The sequence below is a fragment of the Capra hircus genome, chromosome 16 (genome assembly GCF_001704415.2).
Source record: "Capra hircus breed San Clemente chromosome 16, ASM170441v1, whole genome shotgun sequence".
Classification (NCBI taxonomy): domain Eukaryota; kingdom Metazoa; phylum Chordata; class Mammalia; order Artiodactyla; family Bovidae; genus Capra; species Capra hircus.
The window spans coordinates 40375101-40398196 of NC_030823.1; the positions used below are offsets into that span (position 1 = coordinate 40375101).

Genomic DNA, 23096 nt, shown 5'->3' on the forward strand with positions numbered 1-23096 from the left:
GGGCGCTCTGTGGCCTGAGCCTGCGCTCCGCAGATGGGTGGAGCTCCAATCTGTTTTCCTTTCCATGAGAACAAGTCACAGCTGCAGCTGGGCCCCCTTCTCCGCCCCAGGTCCACCCAGTGCTGGGGCTCTGGCAGCTTCTGGCCTGCTTCCAGGCCTCCTGAGGCCTGCCTTGCTGCAGGGCCTCACGCTGCTGCTGGCTCTGGCCCTCAGGCCCCTGGCTGCCAGACCCTGGTACCACTTCTTAAAGGCCTGGAATCAGGAGGGAGGAGCTCTGTGGCTCCCTTCCAGGTCTGTGTGGTCAGTACTGGGCCCAGATCCTTCTGTCCCTGAGGGAAGAGAGGGCCCTTCTCTCTGCCCCAGGTCAAAAGCCCTGGCTCAGGATATGTGTGATTTGTGACCAGGGAAGCTGGGCTCTGCATGTCAGGAAGGGGTGACGCTCAGCAACCCACAGCCATCACGGGCTGGTGTGAACAACAGCTGTGTCACGGGCCAAGCCTTGTCCTCCAACCAGTAACTAGGACTGGGCGGAGCCCTTCCTCACAGCTGAATTAAGGAATCCAGGCTGTTTTCTCCTAACTGAATTGACCCTCCCTGAAAATGGAGAGGCTCTGGGGACAGCTGTCAGGGAGGGTGCAGCTCAGGAATGCCCAGGTGTGGCCCTGTTGGGAAGGGCCTGCTGGAGATGGGGCCGCCCGCCGGTACCTGGGAAAGGACCCAGCTGTCTTCCTGACTCTGTAACCGCTGAGCCACCTGCAACCGCAGGATGCGCCGCCGCCACAGTCGCCAGGCCCATCTCAGGTGCCACTGCCTGAGCTGTGGGGACAGTTGCTAGGAGGCCCTGAGCTGGGCCCACCGCTGTCCCTGGCAGCCCCCAGCCTCTCTGCTGCCTCTCCCCACCTGCAGCCCTGAGGGTAGAAGGGGCCTTTCCCTCTACTCCAGGCCAAAAGCCCCAGCTCGGGGGGAAGGGGGTGGGGTGTGACAAGGGGATGTCATCTGAGATGTGCTAACAATGCAGGTCTCTGGGCCTGTTCCCAAGGTTTCAGGCTGGTAGGTTCAAAGACCAAACTTGGAGAGAGAGCGTGTCCAGGGTTTAGGGCTAGGAAAGGGACGGGATGGGCAATCAGCGTGAGGTTGGGAAGGGGCCCACCACTCACCAGTGTCTGTGCCAGCCTCTCCACCCCCTGAGCATCTACCCAGCGCTGCCACATGGCTGCCCGGAGCCTGGCCTGCTGGGAGCTCTGCAGCCGGTGCAGCCGGGCCTCAAGTCGCCAGCACTGCAGGTACTTCCTCCTGAGGGGAGAGGCCCTGGTGGGTCCTGACAGCTATTACGACTTCCCCATGGTCAGGATAAAGGGCAGAGCCTCAGGCCTGGGCCTGGGATAATGTGGGACAAGCACTGGCCGGGGGGCGCCGGCTCTGGCCACAGGTCAGGCAAACCCTTCGGCCCGGCCCCCATCCTCACCTCTCCCTCTCTACGCACACCCTCTGCTCCTACCCCAGATGCCTTGTCTTGCCCTCGAGGTCTCTGGTTTCAGAGCTGCAGTCCCCTCCTGGCCCCGCAGGGCACTGTTCCCGGGCCCAGCAGGCGCACCTGGGCCCCTGCAGCTGGAGCTGGGAGGTGGGGCTGAGGGAAGGCTGGCTGTCACCTGGAAAGGGGAGTTGGAAGGGGTTAACACATCACTCAGGGGAGCAGACTTACCCACCCCGATGCTTCTGGAGGTTGAACTGTAAGAGAAGGGTGAACAAGAAATGGTGTTGAGCAAATGAAGCCAGTGTCCCTGCTTCCACCACAGCTGCCCAAGTCTCCTGTGGCCCTAAGAGAAGGAACCGGGTGGGGCGGGAGAAGTTGTCATTGTTTTCCCAACATTGGGAAATGTTCCAGAAGAGGAGATGGCTGGGGAAGACAGTAAATACATAAGACAGGTTCGCAGAGAGCTCGATGGCTGATTTCCAGGCCTGTGAGGGCTGGTAACTAACTTACCGCTGCACTTCAGACCTCATTTATCCCCAGAGGGAGGGTCTCCTTACTCTGAGCCCAGGACGCTTCTCCCTGCATCCGTCCACTGGGGCTGCGGTGCTGGGTTGGGCTGGGCCCCATGGCCCATGGCCTGCAGCTGCGGGTCTGAAGGAACAAAGAGAAAAACCTGAACCCCAGCGACCTGGCAGGATTCCTTTTCTGTCCTACCCCAGCCAGTCAGGGGACTTCTGTTTGTGTGCACACAAGTGGGACGGTTCACATTGCCTCAGGTTCTGTGAGGCTTCCAGAGGGGACAGAAAAGGGCCAAGAGTAATGTGGCTGCTGGTACGTGCCACTGCCTCTTCCCCCATCCTCCCGCGTGGCTGGAGACTCTGGAAGGCGAGTGGACCAATAATAGCTACCGCTCAGAGCCTGCCTGTGTCAGGTACAGCCTGTGAGGTGGGCGTTTCTCTCCCTACTTAGTGACAAAGTTAAAGGTAACTCGTTTGAGGCCCTACCTCTCCAGAGTGGTCTGACTCCAGGGCTGGAGCCCCCAGCGACTGCTCTGTTCAGGTGGGGGCTCTCGAAGGGAGCCTGTGCCACCAAGAGATGGCATAAAGCCTGTCCCCATTATGTGAGGGCTGCCTGGGCACGTGAGTGCATGTGGTGGGGGGGGGGGCGGGGGCTGGAATTCACCCTAGTACCACTGACCGTTCCTGGCATTTACTGTATTTTGTTTCTACAAGCCTCAGTTTCTCCATCAGTAGACGGGATCCCTGCCTGCCTTTGCTGACAGGAATGGAAGTGTTTATAACATACTCTGAAAATAAAGTTGTCTTGAAACACAGATCTAGAAAGAAAATACCCAGAGACCTCAAAATCTGCAGTTGCCATAGCCCCACATAGGTGAAAATGCAGATTCTGCAACCAAAGTTAGTCCCTTTCAATTCCATTTAAAATAAATGACTCGAATCTTTTTTTCTTAGAAACTTCCTAGAGGCTATGGCATGCTTCCTGGCATCCTAGAATAGGATTCGTGATGCTGCGAGTCATCTAGAGGAATACTGTGTGTCCTGCAATGAAGTGTCCCTAGACTGCCGTGCAGTGGCACTCCTGGTGCCTGGAGTGACGCACTCACTGTTGCTTCTCCCCTCCTGTTAGGCCACCTAACTGTTTGTCACCATTTCTACTGAACTCAAATCACCTATCTTGATCCCAGGCTGCACCTTGACTTGGGAGTTCAGGTGTCTGCTCCTTAACAGTTGCCACCCAGGGTGTGTCCTTGTAGCAGACTGCACTGGCCTGGCACTCAGCAGGTGCTCAGTAAATGTTTGCTGATGGTCCCACAGTTGGGTGACTGCCAGACCAGAGGCTGTCTGAGAACCTGTAGGCGTGGTGTCCACAAGGCCACTGGGATCCTGGAGAAGCATCCAGCCACCCTGGCCGCCTGGGCTGAATCAAGCTGATTCTGAGGCCACTGGCCCTCGGGTCATTTGGGACCTCCCACCCAACCTGGGCCCAGCCTCACCTGCCTCTTCAGGGCTGGAGGGTTCATTAGCACCAGGAGGCGCCCTCTGGTGGTCAGCCCAGGCCAGCGCCGGAGGCTGGCCCTGGGCCTGGCTGGGTGGGCTCTGCTGGCCTCCTGGACCTCTGCCTGTGGTTCTAGCCACACTCTGAACAGTGCTGTCCGCCACTGGGACCAGTGGGTTCGCAGGAAGCACCTGGGCTCAGCCTGCTGGACGTGAGTGACGGCACTTCGCTGGACATGCCCCTGAGTCGCTGATTTGGTCCAGGTCTCTTGGACCCTGAGGGGAAGGAGGATCCCACACCGAAGTCATCAGGGCTGGGACCCTCCAGCGGGTCCAGGCAAAGCCCCATGCCTATGCTTCCCTCCCTCATCCCTCTTCTGTTGAAATCAGGTTCAAATGGGCACAGAGACCGGCAGAATATTACACATGGGGACAGAGAAAAAGCAGGCCTGCCCACTGCTCCTATGTTCCCATCCCCCGACAAGCACTGCTGTATATTTTCAGCACCTGGTGTGCGTCTGGCCTGAGCTGAACTGAGAGCATGCCCACGATAACCCTGGGGCCACCCTGCAAGGCAGGGCTATTATCTTACTTTGACCTTCAAAGTCAGACTTGCCCAAGGAGGGAGTGGCATGACTGGAGAGTACAGAGCTGGCATTTGACCCCAGGACTAGTTGCAATGACCAGGATGTCCTATCCTATCACCCTCAGCCCCCTGAGCCCCACCACTAGCCACCAAATACCCTGTACCCTGACTCTAAACAAGTTCAAGGTCTAAGCTGGCCCCACATAGTACGGGACTGCCCTCAGGTTGAGGGCACCCACCTGGCGCTCAGAGTCGGGACAGTATGGTCTCGAATGACCCGGTGCTGGCAGGACTCACGTGCCCACAGCGTCCAGCAAAGGGCCTGGGCCCTGGAGCGCTCTCCTGCCTGCCGACGGGCCTTGCAACACTGGCCTGGGGCCACTCGCCTTGCAACAAAGGCCTGCTGGGCCCAGGTCCTCCTCAGCTGCCTGTCTGCCTGGCACCCCTGCTCTCGGCTTTTCCAGCAGGAGGCCTGGGCCACATGCAGCTCCTGAGGCTGGGCTGTGATCGCTGGGGCCTCACTGGCAAATGTGGCCCCGGGTATCCGTCTCCTCAGACCATCTTGGAAGGCTGGACGCTTGGCCCAGGAGGCTTTCACGACTCCAAACCAGGCCTGGAAGTGGCTGCAGAACAGGGGCAGCAGAGGGGCCTAGGTGGCTTCCCAGTCAGAAGTCTCATTTATTCAAAGTTCAGTTCAATCGATAGTCGTGTCCAACTCTGCAACCCCATGGACTGCAGTACTCCAGTCCAGGTATTCAAAGCTACACCTGAAACTCGTCCACAAACCATCACAGGTTATACACAGTTTTGTATACACAGCCTCGGTGCCTTAAGAACATCTGGACCAGACTTCCCTGGAGGTCCAGTGGTTAAGACTCTTGCCTTCCACCCACTGCAGGGGCCTTGGGTTCAATCCCTGGTTAGGGAACTAAGATCCCACATGTGATGCTATGCAGCATGGGCAAAACAAAAAAAAAATCAATACTTTTTTTTTTTTTTAAGGAAGAAAAGGAAGTGTGGACTGATGTGTGACAGGTGAGAGCCCTGGCTTTCATTTAGGGGCCTTGGCGTGCGTGCACCCTGGCTGCTGAGGGCAGGCTGCCTGGGACGGTGTGGGAGCCTGGTGGTGTGGGTCCAGGTCCCCTACATCAGGGGAACAGCCACACCCTGTCTGCCCTCACACGGCAACTCTAGGGCAGGAGGTCAGTGAGGGGACTGTGGTCAGAGGGGCCAAGAAAACATCAGCTACTCTGCAGTGAATGGCTCACTGCTTCTGTGGGAGCACTGAGAATGCCTGTGAGTTTGTATAGAACCAGCCCTGGGAGAACACGCATCCAGGTAATTCCTTGGTGGTCCAGTGATTAGATCTCCATGCTTTCATTGTCAGGGGCCCTGGGTTCAATCCCTAGTTGGGGAACTAGGATCCCACAGGCTGTGGGGTGTGGCCAAAGATAATTTTTTTAAAAACCACACGCATCTATGATCTGTATACATGTGTCACTAGACCGTCTCTATTTCAGATTTCACGCTCTTCTTTGACTATGGTATTCTCCTGTGCTGTGATTCATTAAACAAGACGTGGAGTTGGAACACACGCTCTAGTGGCTGTTTGAGGAGTTGGTTCCCCCATCTTAGCAGTGAGCTTTGAAACCAAAGGGCTGACCCAGCCAGGAGATGGAGACCCAGGGCTTGTCAGGGCATTGGGAGGGGTTAGGGGCTTACCGTCCCCCACCTCCTGAACAGCATGGAGAATGGAAGCTTGGCGGTTTTGACTCCAGGCTGGGGTCTCCCTTCATGCCCCTGTTGCCTGGATGCCAGGTCTCCAGCCTGGCCTGTCTCTCGAGCTGCAGAGGCCACCCAGCCTCCCATCCCTAGGCTCTCTCCCTGCTGCTTCTGAGGTGGGGATGACCCTCGCGCACCCACCTCTGCAGTAGCAGCTGCTCTGGACTGGCCGCCACGGGTCTCCGGCGAGCTGCTGCCTGCTGCCAGCCCCAGAACATGGCCCTCTGCAGGCCCTGGAAGCGGGCCTGCATCCACCGCTGGCATTTCTCCTGCAGGAACGCCTGTCCTATGGCCAGAGAGATGCTGAGGTGCCTCTGAGTGCTCATTCCAGCCTCAGCCTGGGCCCTGGGGAACCATGGGCCCCTGCTTTGCCAGTCTCAATCCTCTACCCAAGCGGGAAAGGCTAACTGGGTTAAAATGCTCCCATTATAGGTGTTCTACTGGTAACTAAGCCAACCAACTCATAGAGTTCTTTTTAATTTCTTGATGATGTTTAGGAATCAGGAGAATTCACACAAAAATATAGATTTCCAGCTTTTCTGTAAAAACAGAGGTCTGGCAACACTGGGTCAATATCCCTGGGCAACAGTTGGGTCAGGGAAGTTGCTGTCCCCAGTGGACAAGACACAAACTTTCTGAACAGACAAGTCCCCACCTGCCAGCCCATTGATAGGACATTGGAGGAGTGAGAAGCCTCTAAAATGGCCCCACTGACCCCTGCTTTCTGTGCTGGGCTCTGAGGACCACCTGACTCCTAAGAGGATGATGAGGATGCAGTTGAAGATGGTGATGATGATGGTCACACCCACAAGGAGCTGGGTTCTGAGCCAAGCACTCCATGTGGATTGTCTCATAGAAGCCCCACCACTACCCTAGCAGGTGGGTACCAGTGTCCCCATTTTATGGATGAATAAGCTGAGACTCAGGTTAAATAGCTTGTTTAAAGTTCATACAATCAGGGAATGGACGAGTGGGGAGTGTGAACCCAAGCATACAGCATCCACACACACACACACACACACACCACACCCCGCCCCCCCAACCCCGGTCCCAATCTGTCACCCAGTCCATCACTGGACTCTGTGCTAGAGGACCTGAATCCTGGATGTCCCTGCTGGATCTTGGCCCCTCCCTCACCCCTGGTGCCCCGTCCCGACTCACTCTGCCAGTAGCAGTGCCAGTGGCTCAGGGCATGTCGCTGCAGTCTCTGGCCCCGTTCCCGGGCCCGCCGCTCCACCTCCTGCCGCTGTACCAGTCGCTGTCGCCACAGGCCCAGGGCAGCCCTGCCCCTCTGATCCCAGGCCCAGCGGGCAGCCAGCTTTCTCTGGGCCCCTTGGGCTGTTGCCCAGTGGCTCCAGTCAAGGAGGGTGCTGGGAAGGGGAGTGTCCACCCTCAGGTGGTCACTCCCACCCTGGGCCAGCCTGGCCCTGCCCTCCCCTCCCCTCAGCAGCAAGGAGGCGTTTGGGTGACCCTTCCTCCTGTTTCCATCATGGAGGAGGAGGGATTGCTGGGGGCTGGAGGGCTTCAACGCTACCCTGAGGGTCATGCTGACGGGTGGTCAGGATACAGTGGGACCCGAGACCCCCGATGCCAAATGCTGTGATGAACAGCACTGTGAACTGAGTGCTTGCTAATGCCAGGCACTGTACTTGCTAGGGGATGTGCGTGCCCCTACCTCATTGAGTCCCACCAGTGAGAGCCCTAGTATGAACCCCATACAAATGGGGAGATAGAGGCACAGAGAGGTTAAGAAACTTGCCCAAGATCACACAGCCAATGTGGGGCAAAGCTGAGTTGACCACAGCCATGAAATTTCTGGGAGAAATGAATACCCTGCCTCACATGATCCCTACCCTCCCCCTCATGCCTCGCAGCAGGGCAGGGTAGGAGGGCAGTACCTGAGTCTGGGGAGTGAGGGGGGCCCTCTGGGATGCAGACCCCAAGGGGATGCAGATGGAAAGTCAAGGATTGCCGGGAAACAGTAAATCCACAGTGGGGGCGGCCAGCACGGCTCCCGTCCTGGGAGGGGTCCTTACCGCCTCTGAAGCGTGCCCTGGTGCCACCTTGCTGCGTCCCGGGACTGCTGGGCCCGCGCCCGCCAGAGCAGAAGACATCGCCCCTGCTGTCGCCGACCCGCTGCCCACAGAAAGCTCAATCGGAGCATCTCCAGGAGGGCAGGGGCCCTGGAAGCCTGGGGAAGGAGGTGTGGGGTCCTGGGTGCCCTGGCCTGCCACCATCTCTCCCCTGTCCTCCTCCCCACCCTCTGCCCCTCACCTTGTCCTGGGAGCTTCTCCGGTGGGTGCTGCAGCCTGGCGGGGCCTCCCCTCCCAGGGCGCCGCCCAGCAGATCTGGGCCCGAGGCAATCCTGGCGCTGCCTGGATCCCGTGCTCTCAGGCGCCAGCCCCTCAGGATGTGCCGCAGTGCCCGCCACTGCACGCCCTCGAAGAAGGAGCTATAGGAGGGGGCAGGGGAGTGCCGGGGTCGCACCTCACCCGTGGCTGGGGGTGCTGGAAGGGCGCAGAACTGGGCACCACCAGACTGGCTGCACACTGGGACCAGCCGGGGCTCTAAGAGATACCGATGTCCACTGGGGTCCACTGGGGCCCCACCCCTTTAGATTCTGCTTTAATGGTGTGGGTGCCGCCTGGGCTTCCCAAAGTCCCAGGGTGAGCTTCATGAGCAGCTGAGGCCAAGAGCACAGCTCTACCTGCCTGATCACCTGCTTGATTCTCACCACACTCCCTGGGAAGGGGGGTGGAGCCAGGCCCAGGCCCATAGACCCAAGACTCAAGAGCCCACACCAGTATTTCTGCCTCCACTTGGTTACAAAGGTAGGGAAACGGAGGCTTGAGGAAAGGTCATTTCCTCAAACGGCAAACAGTGTTAGACCTGGGATCCTAGCACTGGTCTCAGGCTACAGGGAACCCCAGACATGTTGCAGGGAGATATGGACAGTGCCCTGGTACCCAAATGCCAGAGGACAGTCTGGCAGAGTGAGGGCTACATTCTGAAGGATCATGGTGAATTGAGTTTCCCTGGAGTTCCAGCATTAAAAGAGACTGAGGGTCCAAGTGGACCAAGTGGGTGTGGGGCTGATGGATGCCAGGTATACAACTTTTAAGGACAGAATTCTTAACCCTGCAGCAGCTAGTTTTCATTCCTCCTGACATCCCATTAGTGAAGCTGACCCCTCCTGACCTCCACCAGCCCCCTCACCCACAACCATCAGCCTGGGCCCTGAATCCCAGCATCCTGTCTTGTATAAAAGCATCATGAAGAAGGTCTCACTATAGGGACTTTCTTGCCAAAGATTCACAGTATGATTTAGAGCACGGTGCTTGACCCCTCTGAACCTGTTTCTCTAGCTGTGTAATAAGGCAACTGTGTTGTGTCTTAGTCATTCAGTCGGGTCCGACTCTTTTCAACCCCATGGACTGTAGCCCACCAGGTTCCTCTGTCCATGGGATTCTCCAGGCAAGAATACTGGAGTGAGTTGCCATTTTCTACTTTGGGGGATCTTCCCAACCTAGGGCTCAAATCTGCATCTCCTGCATTGGCAGGCGGATTCTTAACCACTGAGCCACCAGGGAAGCCCCAGTAAGGCAACTAGGGGCAGGGAAAAGTGGCTCGCTTTTATTCATTTAGAGTATCTACTCTGTGCATACAGGCAGTCCAGGCACCTGCAAAATACTGGGGGGCATTGGTGAGGAGACAGACATGGTTTCCCACTTGACCAGGAGATGGGTGAGAGGTGGGTTCAGGTTCTGAGGAGGGAGTTGAGCATTAAACCAACCTCCCATCATGTTCCGGCCATCCTGGTGGGATTCCAAGTCTGTGCCCCTGGCACGCCCTGCCCACCCTCCCCACCCCCTGCCACCAGCTCTCTGCTCAGCCACTGTCTCAGTGTCCCTGGGTCACCTCCCACAGCTCCATACCCGCTGGGCACCATGGGGTGCCAGGCCCCAGGCTGAGACTACAGGGAGGAGGAGGATGCCACCTGTTCCTATGGAATGCTCCATCCTGTGCTGAGCACCGCTCACACGCCCACCCTAGGTTCCCCCAGACCCTACCCCAGGTCACAAGCTTGCGGTCACCTACTCCGCCTGCTGGCGCTGGGACAGCCGCGTCCTCCAGAGCAACAGCACCCGCTGGAGGGCCAGCTTCCGGCAGGCTTCTTGCAGGGAGCCCTGGCCTTGCTCCTGAGGCAGCACCCGGGCCGCGGCCATCAGCCTCAGCCCATGGGCTGTGGCCCCTCCAGGGACTGAGCTGAAGAGAGCCATGTTCCCTAAGAAGTAGACAAGAGATGAATCAGTGACCTCTCTCTGCTCAAAGCCATTGGCGGTCACTGCCTCAGCCCCTTAGGACCTCTCTCCTCATGGGCACTGCCCCCTCCCACCACCTCCAAACCCTCCCCCATCAGGACACCTCAAAGATCCTATTTGGTCTCAGGTGCAGGGGCTGTGTGTCTCCCTTAGATCTGGGGCTTCCCAGGAACAGGCGCTACACAGCCCTTCGAGGTAGAGGATGGAATGGGTTTCTCCTCTAGAGGAGCTCATGACAGCGGCCAGGATGGGACCCACCAAGGCCTGCTGCTCCAGGGACCCTCCCAGGTCTGCCAGGCTGCACCCTTGAGAAAGCTCCCAGTCTCATCACCTCCCATCCTGAGAATCCGTAAGTCAGCCAGGGCAACTGCAGAAGGAGCTGAAGTGGCACTATTTGCTAGGTGCAGGGAGGGGAAGCTCTTTGGCCAGCCGCTCACTCACCTGCCTTCTGCCAACAAAAGGACAGCTGGGCCACCTTCGCCCCGTCTGAGGCCCGGAGCTGCTTCATCTTCACCCACTGCTGCAAGCACGTCCTCAGGGTCCCTGCTTGGCGGTTGGCCACGTGGTCCCGATACCGGGTCCCTCTTTGCACAAAACGCTGCCAGGCCCCAAAGCACCTGGACAGCCAAGAGAAAGTGCTGGTGTTCGTCGTAATGACAGCAGCTATGGCCACCTGCCACGTGCCAGACACACCACTGAGGCCCTGGGTGAGCCACTCGCCTCCCTGAGCCTCGGCTTTCTCATCTGTAAAATGGGGCTGCTGTAAGGATAGTGAGGCATGCCATCTGCTCAGGCCGCACCACCATCACTTCTGGGTGCCTGGCAGTTCTTTGCTGCCTCCTACCTGGCCTCCCGCATCCACTGTTGCCCCCACTCCTCTGGTCAGTGTCTACAGCATAACCAGAGTCATATTTTTCTTTCTTTTTTAAAAAATTGTATTTTTATTTTTTGGCTGTGCCTCAAGGCTTGTGGGATCTTAGTTCCCCGACCAGGGACCAAACCCGTACCTCCTGCAGTGAAAGTGTGGAGCCCTAACCACTGAACCCCAGGGAAGTCCCTGCTGCTAAGTCGCTTTAGTTGTGTCCGACTCTGTGCGACGCCATAGACGGCAGCCCACCAGGCTCCGCCGTCCCTGGGATTCTCCAGGCAAGAACACTGGAGTGGGTTGCCATTTCCTTCTCCAATGCATGAAAGTGAAAAATGAAAGTGAAGTTGCTCAGTCGTATTCGACCCTCAGCGACCCCATGGACTGCAGCCTACCAGGCTCCTCTGTCCATGGGATTTTCCAGGCAAGAGTACTGGAGTGGGGTGCCATTGCCTTCTCCGAGGGAAGTCCCTAGAGAAATATTTTTCAAGTGTTAGGAGAAGGCAATGGCACCCCACTCCACTACTCCTGCCTGGAAAATCTCATGGACGGAGGAGCCTGGTGCGCTGCAGTCCATGGGGTCGCTAAGAGTTGGACACGACTGAGTGACTTTGCTTTCACTTTTCACTTTCATGCACTGGAGAAGGAAATGGTAGCCCACTCCAGTGTTCTTGCCTGGAGAATCCCAGGGACGGCGGAGCCTGGTGGGCTGCATAGTCCAGTCTATGGGTCGCACAGAGTCGGACACGACTGAAGCGACTTAGCAGCAGCAGCAGCAGTCACTCTATTCTGTCTGACTCTGTGACCCTGACAGACTATAGTCCACCAGGCTCCTCTGTCCGTGGGATTTCCCAGGCAAGAATACTAGGGTGGGTAGCCATTCCCTTCTCCAGAAGCTCTTCCTGACCCAGGGATGGAACCTGGGTCTTCTGCATTGCAGGCATCTTACTCTCTTGCAAAAATCCTCCAGTAGTAGTCTCCCTGCTGTGATGAAAATTTCAACTGCTCCCCACTGCCAACAAGGCCCTCTCTGATGATCTGCCCCTCAACACCACTGCACACCTTTCCAGCTTCATCTCAGACCACCCTGGCCTCCAACCCTGCACTAACAGGGTTCCAACTTGACTGTCCTTCTTTGAATTCTCCATGTTCCGCTGTCAGAGGCCTTTGAACGTGCTGTTCCCTCTGCCCGGCGCTCCTGTCTGCTCTCCTCTGACCAGTCAACCATGCATCCTTCCCATCTCTGCTGAACTCGGGTCGAGGTCAGCTCCCTTTGTTAGACGTTCTCACAGAGAAATTCTCTAGTGGTCCAGTGGTTAAGAATCCACCTGCCAATGCCAGGGACACGGGTTCAACCCCTGGTCCAGGAAGATCCCACATGCCACGGGGCAACTAAGCCCGTGTGCCACAACTGTTGAGTCCGGGACCTCTAGACTCGGTGCTCCGCAACGAGAGAAGCCACTGGAGTGAGAAACCCGCACACCGCAACTGGAGAGTAGCCCCCGCTCACCACAACTAGAGACAGCCCTCGCGGCAATGAAGACTCACGCGGCACAAAACAAGTTCTCACAGAAAACTCTATCAGGGGACTCAATCAGCAGAACGCAGACCGTGGAAAACTGCCAGACAGGCAACCTGGTTTCTTCAACAGATCATTGAGAGGAAGAAACAACAAGAAGCTCAGAGGGAATGCCACAGACTTTGACGATTCCTCAACCAATGGCAGCACATGGGCCTTATTCAGATCCCGATTCAAACAGATGATAACAACACATAGTAGAAGCGGAAATTTGAATGTTGACCAACTATTTCTTGGTGTTAAAGAATTATTCATATTTTAGGTGTGGTCATGGTATGGTGGTACGCGCGTGCTCAATTGCTTCAGTCCTGTCTGACCCCATGGACGGCCGCCTGCCAGGCTCCTCTGTCCATGGGATTCTCCAGGCAAGAGTACTGGAGTGAGTTGCCATTTCCTCCTCCAGGGGATCTTCCCAGCCCAGGGATTGAACCGGTGTCTCTGGTGTCTCCTGCATTGGCAAGAGGGTTCTTCACCACTAGCACCACCTGGGGAAGCCCATGGTATGGTGGTTCTGTTGTTTAAAAGACTCTGTTTTAGAGATGCTGCAGAAATATGTACATATGAAATGATGGGATGCCTGGGGTTTTTGTGGGGGAAGTAGCTAGGGTACAGATGAAACAAGTTTTCTCAGGAGGTGATTTTCTTGATGGGTACATTGAAGCTGTTTATTCTGTTTTCCTACTTTTGTGTAAGATAAAAATGTCCCATAATAAAATAGTTAACAGGGAAAAAAAATCTTCATGTAGCTCTGTGTTCCTTCACTTTACAACACTTAACTTGGGTGGTATTCATACACACGCATCCTTTGTGATTGTTAATTTCCTTCCTATCTGTCCCTGCACTGAGTCATGGGTTCCACGGACTTTAAGCTCTGCTTATAATTGAATCCCTGGCTTCCCAGGTGGCTCAGTGGTAAAGAATCCATGGTACATATACACAATGGAATATTACTCAGCTATAAAAAGGGATGCATTTGAGTCAGTTCTAATGAGGTGGATGAGCCTGGAGCCTATTATACAGAGTGAAGTATGTCAGAAAGAGAAAGACAAATGCTGTATATTAATGCATATTTATGGAATTTAGAAAGACAGTACTGATGATCCTACATGCAGGGCAGCAAAGGAGACACAGATGTAAAGAACAGACTTTTGGACTCATTGGTGAAGGCGAGGGTGGAATGATATGAGCGAATAGCATTGAAACATGTACATTGCCATACGTGAAATAGATGACCAGGGCAAGTTCAATGCATGAAGCAGGGTAAAGCCGGTGCTGTGGGACAACCTGGAGAGATGGGGTGAGGAGGGAGGTGGGGGCGGGTAGAATGAGGGGAACACATGTATACTTGTGGCCAGTTCATATTGATGTATGGCAAAAACCATCACAGTATTGTAAAGTAATTATCCTCCAATTAAAATAAATAAATAAATTTAAAAAAAAAGAATCCACCTCCCAATGCAGGAGACACAGATGTGTTTTGATCCCTGGAGGAGGAAATGGCAACCCACTCCACCTGCCTGGAAAATCCCATGGACAGAGGAGCCTGATGAACTGTAGTTCATGGGGTCACAAAGAGTCAGACAGGACTCAGCAACTGAGCACGCATGCATAACTAAATCCCAGCCCCTGGGTGGTGTCTGGCAGGTCTTAGTATCTCACTAAATGGTGGATGTATTCATTTCTTATTTTCATTGTTCTCTCAACACCAGGAGTCAAGAATTGACTTACGGGGCTTCCCTGGTGGTCCAGTGGTTAAGACTCCACACTCCCATGCAGCAGCCCGGGTTTGATCCTTGATCAGGGAACTAGATCCCACATGCTGCAACTAAAGATCCTGCTTGCCGCGATTAAGACCCAGTGAAGCCAAATAAATATATATTTTGTGAAAAACTGACTTAAAGGGTGTCTCCCAGCTGCATCCCACCTCTCTGCCTCAGGGAAAGTGGTCCCCATTCTCTCTTCCCCCTACCTGCAGAGCCAGGTTCTCCGATGCTGAGGGTCCAGTAGGGCCACCCAGGCTGCACCTGCAGGAGGAGAGCGCCAGGCGTGGGGGGGCCTCGCCATCCTCTGAGTCCTCAGCGTAGCCTGGGAGGCCTCTCCCTGGACCCCCTTCTCCTGCCTGCCCCATTCCTTCTGATGGCACCACAAGAGGAAGACTAAGGGAGGGAAGAAGGTGGGAAGAGAGAGTGAGTGGAGGGGAGCAACAGGGTCAGGAGGGACCACTGAGTCCTGGGATGCCAGGCTGAGTGGCCTTGGACCAGTCAGTCACTCTCCATCTCTGGGCCTCTGTTTCCCCATGAGTGAGTCATGTCTAAGGACTTCCCAGTTCTAACATACAAGCTTCTGTCTGGTTTGTATCCATCTTCCACGGCACACAAATGCGGGATGTGCCCCTCTTATACTATGTGTCCTTGAGCTGGTCACTTAATTTCCCTGTGCCTCAGTTCCCCATCAGTAAAATGGGAACAATGCCTTGCCGAGGTCACCATGAGACTTAAATGAGATCATGTCTGGGAAGTTGCCAGGGTAGATACTCAATAAGCACTCACTTACTCACTGAGGAGCCCCTGCCCCCTTGCCCTGCCCAGTGTGGGGGCCTGGGCCTACCCTGCCTGGCTCTGTCTGCCCAGTGTAGGGACTCGGGCCCTGCCCTGCCTGGATCCATCTCCCCCTTTCCCCAGAACCCCACATCTCACCAGACAGATGCTGCAGAGCCTGCAGGATCGGGACTCCCCTGTCTCCTCCATCTGGCCTTGGCCCAGAACACAACGGAATCGGCTGGGCTCCCGCCTCCTCTCTCAGACTCCCTGGACTGAGAGTGAAGTTGCCCAGATAGAAACTGATGTCCTCCCCAGCCTAGGGAGGGCACCCAGTCCCAACCCATCCACCCCAGTCCTGAAGGACCATTTGCCGGCAGGAGCAAAGGTGCGCTGAGCCACCCGCCTGTTCTATTCCAGACAGTACATTCTGTTCCTGATATGTGAGTAATTTGTGGGGAGGGTTCTGCTTTTGCTGTATTCTCTTTAATACCATTTGGGTTTTTTATAACAAACATGCATTAAAATAAATATTACTTAAATAAATATTTTAAACACAATTGTTTAAAAATAAGAATGGGATTTCCCTGATGGTCTGTCCAGTGGTTAAGAATCCACCTGCCAACAGGGCACATGGGTTCAATCCCTGGTCTGGGAAGCTCCCATGTGCCATGGAGCAACTAAGCCTGTGCACGCGACTACTAACCTGTGCTCTAGAGCCCGAGAGCCACAGCGACTAAAGCCCATGAGCCTAGAGCCTGTGCTCCACAACAAGAGAAGCCACCACAGTGAGAGGCCTGAGCCCCCACTCCCTGCAACTAGCGACAGCCTGCCAACAGCAACAAAGACCCAGCAGAGCCTCAACTAAATCAATAAAATTTTAAAAATGAAAAAAAGAACAAAAACAATACATTGTTGGGATGGAAAACTGAGGAACTGAAAATAGCCATCTTAAACCTCACTGCTCCAGAAATGACCATTATTTCCATTTTAGCATTTTGGGGGGGGGCAGGGGGAAATGAGATTTATTAACAGTGGTAATTAAAATGCACATAAAATTTACCATCTTAACCATTTTAAGTAAATATTTTAAACACAATTGTTTTAAAATAAATATTTTAAACACAATAACCATTTTAAGTGAACAGTTCAGTGGTGTTAACTAATTCACATTGTTATGCAACATTTAAATATTTTATATTAAAATATTATATTTTATAATATAAAATATAATTTTATATTAAAATTTTACCAGTTGAGCCACAAGGGAAGCCCAAGAATACTGGAGTGGGTAGCCTATCCCTTCTCCATCGGATCTTCCTAACCCAGGAATCGAACCGGGGTCTCCTGCATTGCAGGTGGATTCTTTAACAACTAAGCTATCAAGGAAGCCCATCTTGGGTATACTATTTTTCCTTTTTTTTTAGCCACACAGTTTGTGGAATCTCCCCAACCAGGGACTGAACCCAGGCCCTTGGCATGAAAGCAGAGTCCTGCAGCAAATTCCCACTGGCTGTCTATTTTACATATAGTAATGCTTATGTCTCAGTTTGCTATATGATGCAGGGAGCTCAAACCCGGTACTCTGTGACAACCTAGAGGGGTGGGATGGGAAGGGAGGCTCAAGAGGGAGGAGACATATGTATACCTATCGCTGATTCATGTTGACATAGGACAGAAACTGACACAACATTGTAAAGCAACTATCCTCCAATTAAAAATAAATAGTTGTTTTTTTTTTTTAAGTACAGAATCCTAACCACTGGACTGCTGGGGAATCCCTTCTTAGGTACTATTTTGGTGGGGGGAGCTGTGCTAGGTCTTCATTGGTGCATGGGCTCTTTTCTAGTTCTGGCAAGTTCTAGTTGCAACTAAATGCAACTAATCTCTAGTTGCATTTGAGCGGGCTTTTCATTGCAGTGGCTTCTCTTGTTGTGGAGCATGGGCTCCAGGGCACACAGGCTTCAATGTTGTGGCACAGGGGCTCAGTAGTTGTGATTCCCTGGGCTCTAGAGAAGAGGTTCAGTACCTGTAGCACACAGGCTTAGTCGCTCCGCAGCAGGTGGGATCTTCCCAGATCAGGGATCGAACCCATGTCTCCTGCATTGGCAGGTGGGTTCTTCACCACTGACCCACCAGGGAAGCCCATTAGGTACTGTTTTTTTAACCCTCTTTTTTTTCTCCCACCATTAAAAATACCCGTATGCAAATACCCATAAAGCTACTTCTAGGAAGGAGGATAAGATACATAAGGAGGGAGATGAAACTTTTGAATTAACTGAAATACTTGCAACTATCTTGAATGTTTTTTTCAAATCAAGCATGCATTCCTATTATGATTACTATAATAGGAAAAAACACCAATAAAGATATGGAAACAAAAAATAAAAAAAGAATGAGGAGGAATTTTTAAAATCTTGATAAACATCATATTGAACAGTTGCCAAATGTTTATCACATGGTTAAATTACAATTTTCTCACTTGATGTTGGATAGTTAGGCTGTTTTGAAGTTTTCAAAGGTATAAATAACGCCGCAATGGACATCCTTTTGCAAAAATCCTTGACCACATTTGAGGGGAAGTGGGGGACAAGGAGGGAAGGCCACAAGCACTGTCCAGGTCACACTGACCAACCTGGGGTGTCCCAGACTACCTGCTTCTCCAGGCACCATCCATCACCGGCTTCCTTCCTGAGGGGCCTTGGTCCTGGTCTACCCTGGAGGACAGGGGTCTTGGCCCAGCCTGGACGTGAGGCTGCCCTTGTTTGTGCTGCTGAATCAAGTGTCTCCACTAGGTCAAGAGAGAAGGGGAAGAGGGACGTTGGCTGATGGCTCAAGTATGCCCTGAGCGGAAAGGGCAGAGACAAAGTCAGACACTGGTCTTAACCAATTAGATGGCTCTGCCTCTTTGGGAATGAATGGATAGATGGATGGATGGATGGATGGAGAAATGGAGCCCAAGAGGCAAGGTTTTCCTTGGGAGACAAAACCTGGAGCTAGACCCTCTCAAAACACTTTTCCTAAGGAGGGACAAACACCGAAACGCCCTCCCAGTCCTGGCTAGCAAACCTCTAGTAAAAAAATGTTGTTTAATCGCTAAGTTGTGTCCAACTCTTTCTACAGCATGGACTATAGCCCACCAGGCTTCTCTGTCCATAGGATTTCCCAGGCAAAAATATTGGAGTGGGTTGCCATTTCTTTCTCCAAGGGGTCTTCCTGACCCAGGGATCGAAACTGCATCTCCTGCATTGGCGGGCAGATTCTTTACTGCTGACCCACCAGGGAAGCCCCTACTTGAAAAAAAACAAAAGCAACCACTTAAATAGCAGAGGGCTTGCTATGTGCTAAGCAGGGTTCTGAGTTCCTTATATTTATTAATTTAACCTCACAACGGGGCTTCCCTTGTAGCTCAGCTGGTAAAGAATCCACTTGCAATGCGGGAGGCCTGGGTTCCATCCCTGGGATGGGAAGATCCACTGGAGGAGGGCATGGCAACCCACTCCAGTATTCTTGCCTGGAGAATTCCCACGGACAGAGGGATTGCAGAGAGTCGGACATGACTGAGCAAATAAGCACAGCACAACCTCACAACAACCTTGAGAGGTATGTACTATTGTGAGTGCATTTCAGAGCTAAAGAGACTAAGGCACAGAGAGGTCAAGTAACTTCCCCAAGATCACACAGTGAGAAAATTGGAGGAAAGGAAAGCGGTGGAAACAGGATTTGAACTTGAGCAGAGTTCAGTCACGTGTCTGGACTGATGCCTGCCTGCTCTACTGCTAATCACTCAAGGGGAACAACCTGTGCCTCAAGAAAGCCTCCTTCCCAGACACACAAGTGTTTCATCACCTCCCCATGCCCTAATCTAGAGGTTCCTAACCTTCTGGAAGGTTCGGGCCAGCAGGGTCTGAGTGTGTCGCTCCCATGCCACCTCCAGCTGGGCCTCCCGGAGCCACAGTGCCCACCGCAGTGCCTGCAGACCCCTGCGTAACAGCTGCCGCCGGCCCAGCGCCACAGCTGCCGCCACTGCCCGCCGCCGCTGTGCCCAGCGCCACCATGCTCTGAAACATCTGGACAGCCACTGCCAGCTGGGGACAGATGACGCTGACCAGGGGTGGGCCTGGCCATCCAGCCCCAGGGAGCAGCTGGGGGCTCAGCACCACCCACATTGCCTTTCCAGCATGGAGGGTGATGCTCCACCCTGAGGCAGGAGGGCTGGCTGGACACCGGGAGCCCTTTCCTCTGCAGAGGGCTAGCCTTGGAAATTCCATAAAAAAGGGCTCCTGGAGGCAGGGGAATGCCCTGTTTGACTGCCAAGAGTGCAGGGCAGCCTAACAAGTTTCAGATCCCAGGAAGCAGCAGCCCCCACATTCCTGTCCTTAGGGGCCTGGGAGGTTCCCTCCCCCTTAAATTCTGCAAGGATTTGCCAGCCGGGCCTTATCGCCATCAGGCCCGAATCTGCAGGCAAGTGGGACAGGAGCTGTTCTCAGAGCGTGGCCTCGGTCCCCACGCCACAGCACATATCCTCACCGGCCGAACTCAGGCTCCAGGTTCACAGTGTTTCTGGCTTTGTTCTTGGAAAATAAAAGAACACAACACACTCTCAGGCCGAGAAGCAAGCAGGACTAGATACCCCCTGCTAAACCTGCCTCCCCAAGGCCTCCCTTTGGAGGGAGGGTGACAGGGTAGTGACAGCCAGCTTGGACTGAGAATTCCTGGGAGGGAGGGCAGCCCCCAACCCAGGGTCCCCTAACTCCCAGACTCCTCTGGCCCCTACCTGCAGGGCACTCCTTGAGGAGGCTCTGTCTGGCAGCCCGGAAGCTGGCCTTTCTTTCTCCCTGCTGATCTGCTCCCTTGGGGCCCTGTTCCCTCCTTCCCGCCCAGGGAGGATGTCCCGGGCTGAACTGGATGAGGTTGGAGAGCAGAATCTGGCCTCCCTGCTGTCCGCCTCTGGAGGGAGCAGGGGGTTCCCCCTCTGCCCCCAGCCGTGTGTAGTCCCCGGCGAGCACTGCTCTCCTTGCCTTAGTGGGCAGGCAGAAAGGACCACCTGCTCAGGGTCAAGGGCATCCCCAGGCAGCATCTGCAGAGTGGTCCTCAGTGATGCACGCTTGCTGCTTGCCTGAGAGTCTGAGAGACCCTCCTGGGCCCCCTGTGTCGCTGGGAAACCGGGAGTTCCCCTGAGGCCTCGGGAGTGTCTCCTCCTCTCATCCCAGGAATCAAGAACAGGCTGGCTGGGCTGGGAGCAGACAGGGAGTGTCTGGCCAGTTCTGGTCCAGGGCTCCTGCAGCACAGGGCCTGGGGGTTCCCGGGATGCCTGGCACCTGAGCCGCACTGCCTCACACTCCAGGCGTTGCACACAGACCAGCAGCTGGTGAATGGCAGCTTGGGATGGGGCCTGAGGCGGGCTCTGGGCAGGGACAGCCAGGTCTTTCAGGGTCAGGGGTTCCCCCGCGAGCCTGGAGGTCCAGCCCCCCAGGCCACACTGGGATCTAGGGTCTGACCATGCGGGCCCTTTGAGTGGGGCCAGCCGTGTAGTAAGCCTGATGTCTGGGCAAGAGGTATCTGTGGCCAGCAGCCAGGACCGCCTCAGACTGGAGGATGGGTGAGCCAGTGGCCCTCGGGATAGGGGGCTTCCCTGGGGCATCAGGTGGGGCCAGAATCTCTTCTGAGGCTCTGACCAGAGCTGGGGGCTGGTGAGACGTCCACACTCAGCTGTGTGGGTCTCCCTGGCACACAAGTTACTTTGCTGGATCGCAAAGTCTTGGGGTCTCCCAACCAAGGGCTGCAGGTTGACCTGCTGCTGGAAGCTTGAGTTGGTCAGACGGCTGGTCGTGTCCCTCAGGACGAGGCCCAGGCTGGGGCTGGGGCTGGGGCTGGGGCTGGCCAGGTTGCTCTGGACTCGGCAAGGCTCCTGGTGCAGCACTGTCCCCAGGCACGGCGTGGCAGCAGGCCCTCCCCTCTCAGCCGGGCCCACGGGCACCCACTGGCCATGTCTACTGGCCAAGCCAACACGCAGGCTCTTCCGGAGTCTCCGTGGCTCTAAAGAAAGGACAGACAGTTATGCACTGGGGGAGGACTCTGTGGTCAGTACTCAGGAGGGACAGGGGAGGGAGCCCAGAGTCCAGAGGTCTGTGTCACCTTTTGTCCTGGGTGGACCGATGGATGCACCCCAAAAGCGGTGGACCGACGGATGCCAGGATACACCCCTGGCATCAGTGCAGGGACTCAGAGTGGGGATGGGGCAGGGGCTCGGAGGAGGGCAGCGGGAAGCAGGGAGAGAGTAGGGAGGCTGCTGAGGGGGTTCCCAGGGGAGAGGTGATGGGGCTGAGATGGGGACAGTAGGAGGGTAGAGAGGAGGCAGATCAGATCTGCTGAGAAGGTGAAGGCATGAAAGAGGGTGAAGGGGAAAGAAGCATCAAGGACGACTCCCTGGTGTCCAGCTTGAGCAGAGGTGCTAGGTGAGGGGTGGCTCACAGCTGGAGTCAAAGCAAGACCCAACACATTAAAGTTAAAAGGGAGCTGCTCTGGGGACCAAGGGCGTGGGGCTTAGAGCTCTCCCCCTCACAGCCACCACCCCCCAACCCCGCTCCACCGCCACCAGTCTCCCCAGCCCGCCTCCCTTCCACCCAGCCTCTTGGGTGCTGGTGAGATGCCTCGGAGGGCCTGGCAGGTAGAATGGGCCATGAAAGTTCGCAGACAGGAACTAAAGTTCAGAGAGGTTAAGTATCTTGGCCTATGGTCACACAGCTAGAACACAGAGAACCTGGCATGTGAATTGGAATCTGCACTGGTTCTTGGGTTGCTCCCACTCTTGGCTGCACAGCTCTGTGGCCTGGAAGCCACAGGCACCTGAGCAGGGGGGTTCCTCAGCCACCACTGCAAAGACCTAGCTCTGGGGCTCCTGTTTCCCCCTTTTTCACCTCACGTCCTGACTTCCTGATCCTCCCTTGGAGCCTGGGCTGGAAGACTTTGTCCTGGTCCAGTTGGCCTCAAACAGCTAATCTCAGGAATTAACAAGGCCCTGGGCTGGCCTGTCTGCGAAAGGGGCTCTGGGCTGCTACCCAAGGGGGCCCTGCTCTTGCCACCTCTGATCCAGACCCATTGAACCTCTTGCCTGGCCTCAGGGAGGTTGCCGGCCTGGGGGGCACATTCTCCTTGTGGCTGGCATCAGGTCTCAGCTCCATGTGCTCCAGGGCAGCGCTGGGGGCGAGGGGCAGTGATCTTGTTCCACACCACAGCTGGCTGTCCTATTTGATTAGAGGGGCTCTGAGGGGTAAGGACAGGGTGCCCAGCTCCTACCCAGCCATGTCCATCCCTGGTCCCCAACCCCACCCTTCACCAGCATCCCTGGCTGCCCTGACGTCCAGCCTGGCTGTCCTGTTCAGGGCCCCTTTGGGTCTCCTCTCCCCAGCCCCCTACCACCCTTTTCCCTTGTCATTTTCTCATGTCTTCAGCACCCACTCCTTCTAACACTGATGACAGATTCCTGTGGACTGCGCTTCCCCAGCAGCCCTGTCAGGTAGGGGCTCTTTCTTTCAGACCTCTAGGCAGGATGAGGTGCCCCTCTTTGATTCCTGTGGCCACTTCCCAATCATTCTCCCTCTCTTCTCTAGAATGCTCTGCTTCTAAGCTCCAGGCGAGCCAGCAAGGAAGTCCTGATTATTTATTTTTTGAAGATGTCAGCTTCAGCTCACTGTCACTTTGTCCAACACACACCTAAGTTCTGGGTGGTTTTACCCTCCATGTGGATGATCCCTCTAATTCCTGGTCTGTGAGTCCTTGATCTTCTTGCCTCCCACTATCTTGTCCTTCAACCAACCTCAGCCACTGGTGCCCAGGGTCCCCCCAGACTTTGTCATCCTCAGTAACTGCACCCCTCCCTAATTTCTGCTTCAGAGCACACACCCATCTTTCCAGCTCCCTCCTCTGGACCTTG

General features: G+C 55.0%; 1 protein-coding gene across 1 annotated transcript; it reads right to left on the minus strand.

Moving 5' to 3' along the window:
- Positions 50-22344, minus strand: C16H1orf167 (chromosome 16 C1orf167 homolog). Its single transcript, XM_018059944.1, has 19 exons — positions 22275-22344; positions 19938-21199; positions 19691-19734; positions 19041-19248; positions 17815-17951; positions 15320-15375; positions 14593-14779; positions 10621-10796; positions 9956-10142; positions 8132-8309; positions 7894-8048; positions 7019-7227; positions 5999-6143; positions 4300-4698; positions 3489-3765; positions 1499-1649; positions 1063-1262; positions 647-1006; positions 50-258 (listed from the first exon to the last, which is right to left on the minus strand). Exons 1-19 carry the CDS (start codon positions 22342-22344, stop codon positions 76-78), a joined length of 4584 nt encoding a protein of 1527 aa, XP_017915433.1. The 3' UTR covers positions 50-75.

What these genes read in the sequence shown, in the direction of transcription:
- C16H1orf167 (XM_018059944.1), bottom strand. Translation starts at nt 22,344, where the DNA reads ATGGAGCTGAGACCTGATGCCAGCCACAAGGAGAATGTGCCCCCCAGG. An exon ending in CTGGAGCCTGAGTTCGGCCG is followed by an intron (nt 19,249 to 19,690) that starts GTGAGGATATGT and finishes ATCTGTCCCCAG; the next exon opens with CTGGCAGTGGCTGTCCAGAT. An exon ending in CGGAGAACCTGGCTCTGCAG is followed by an intron (nt 10,797 to 14,592) that starts GTAGGGGGAAGA and finishes TTGGCTGTCCAG; the next exon opens with GTGCTTTGGGGCCTGGCAGC.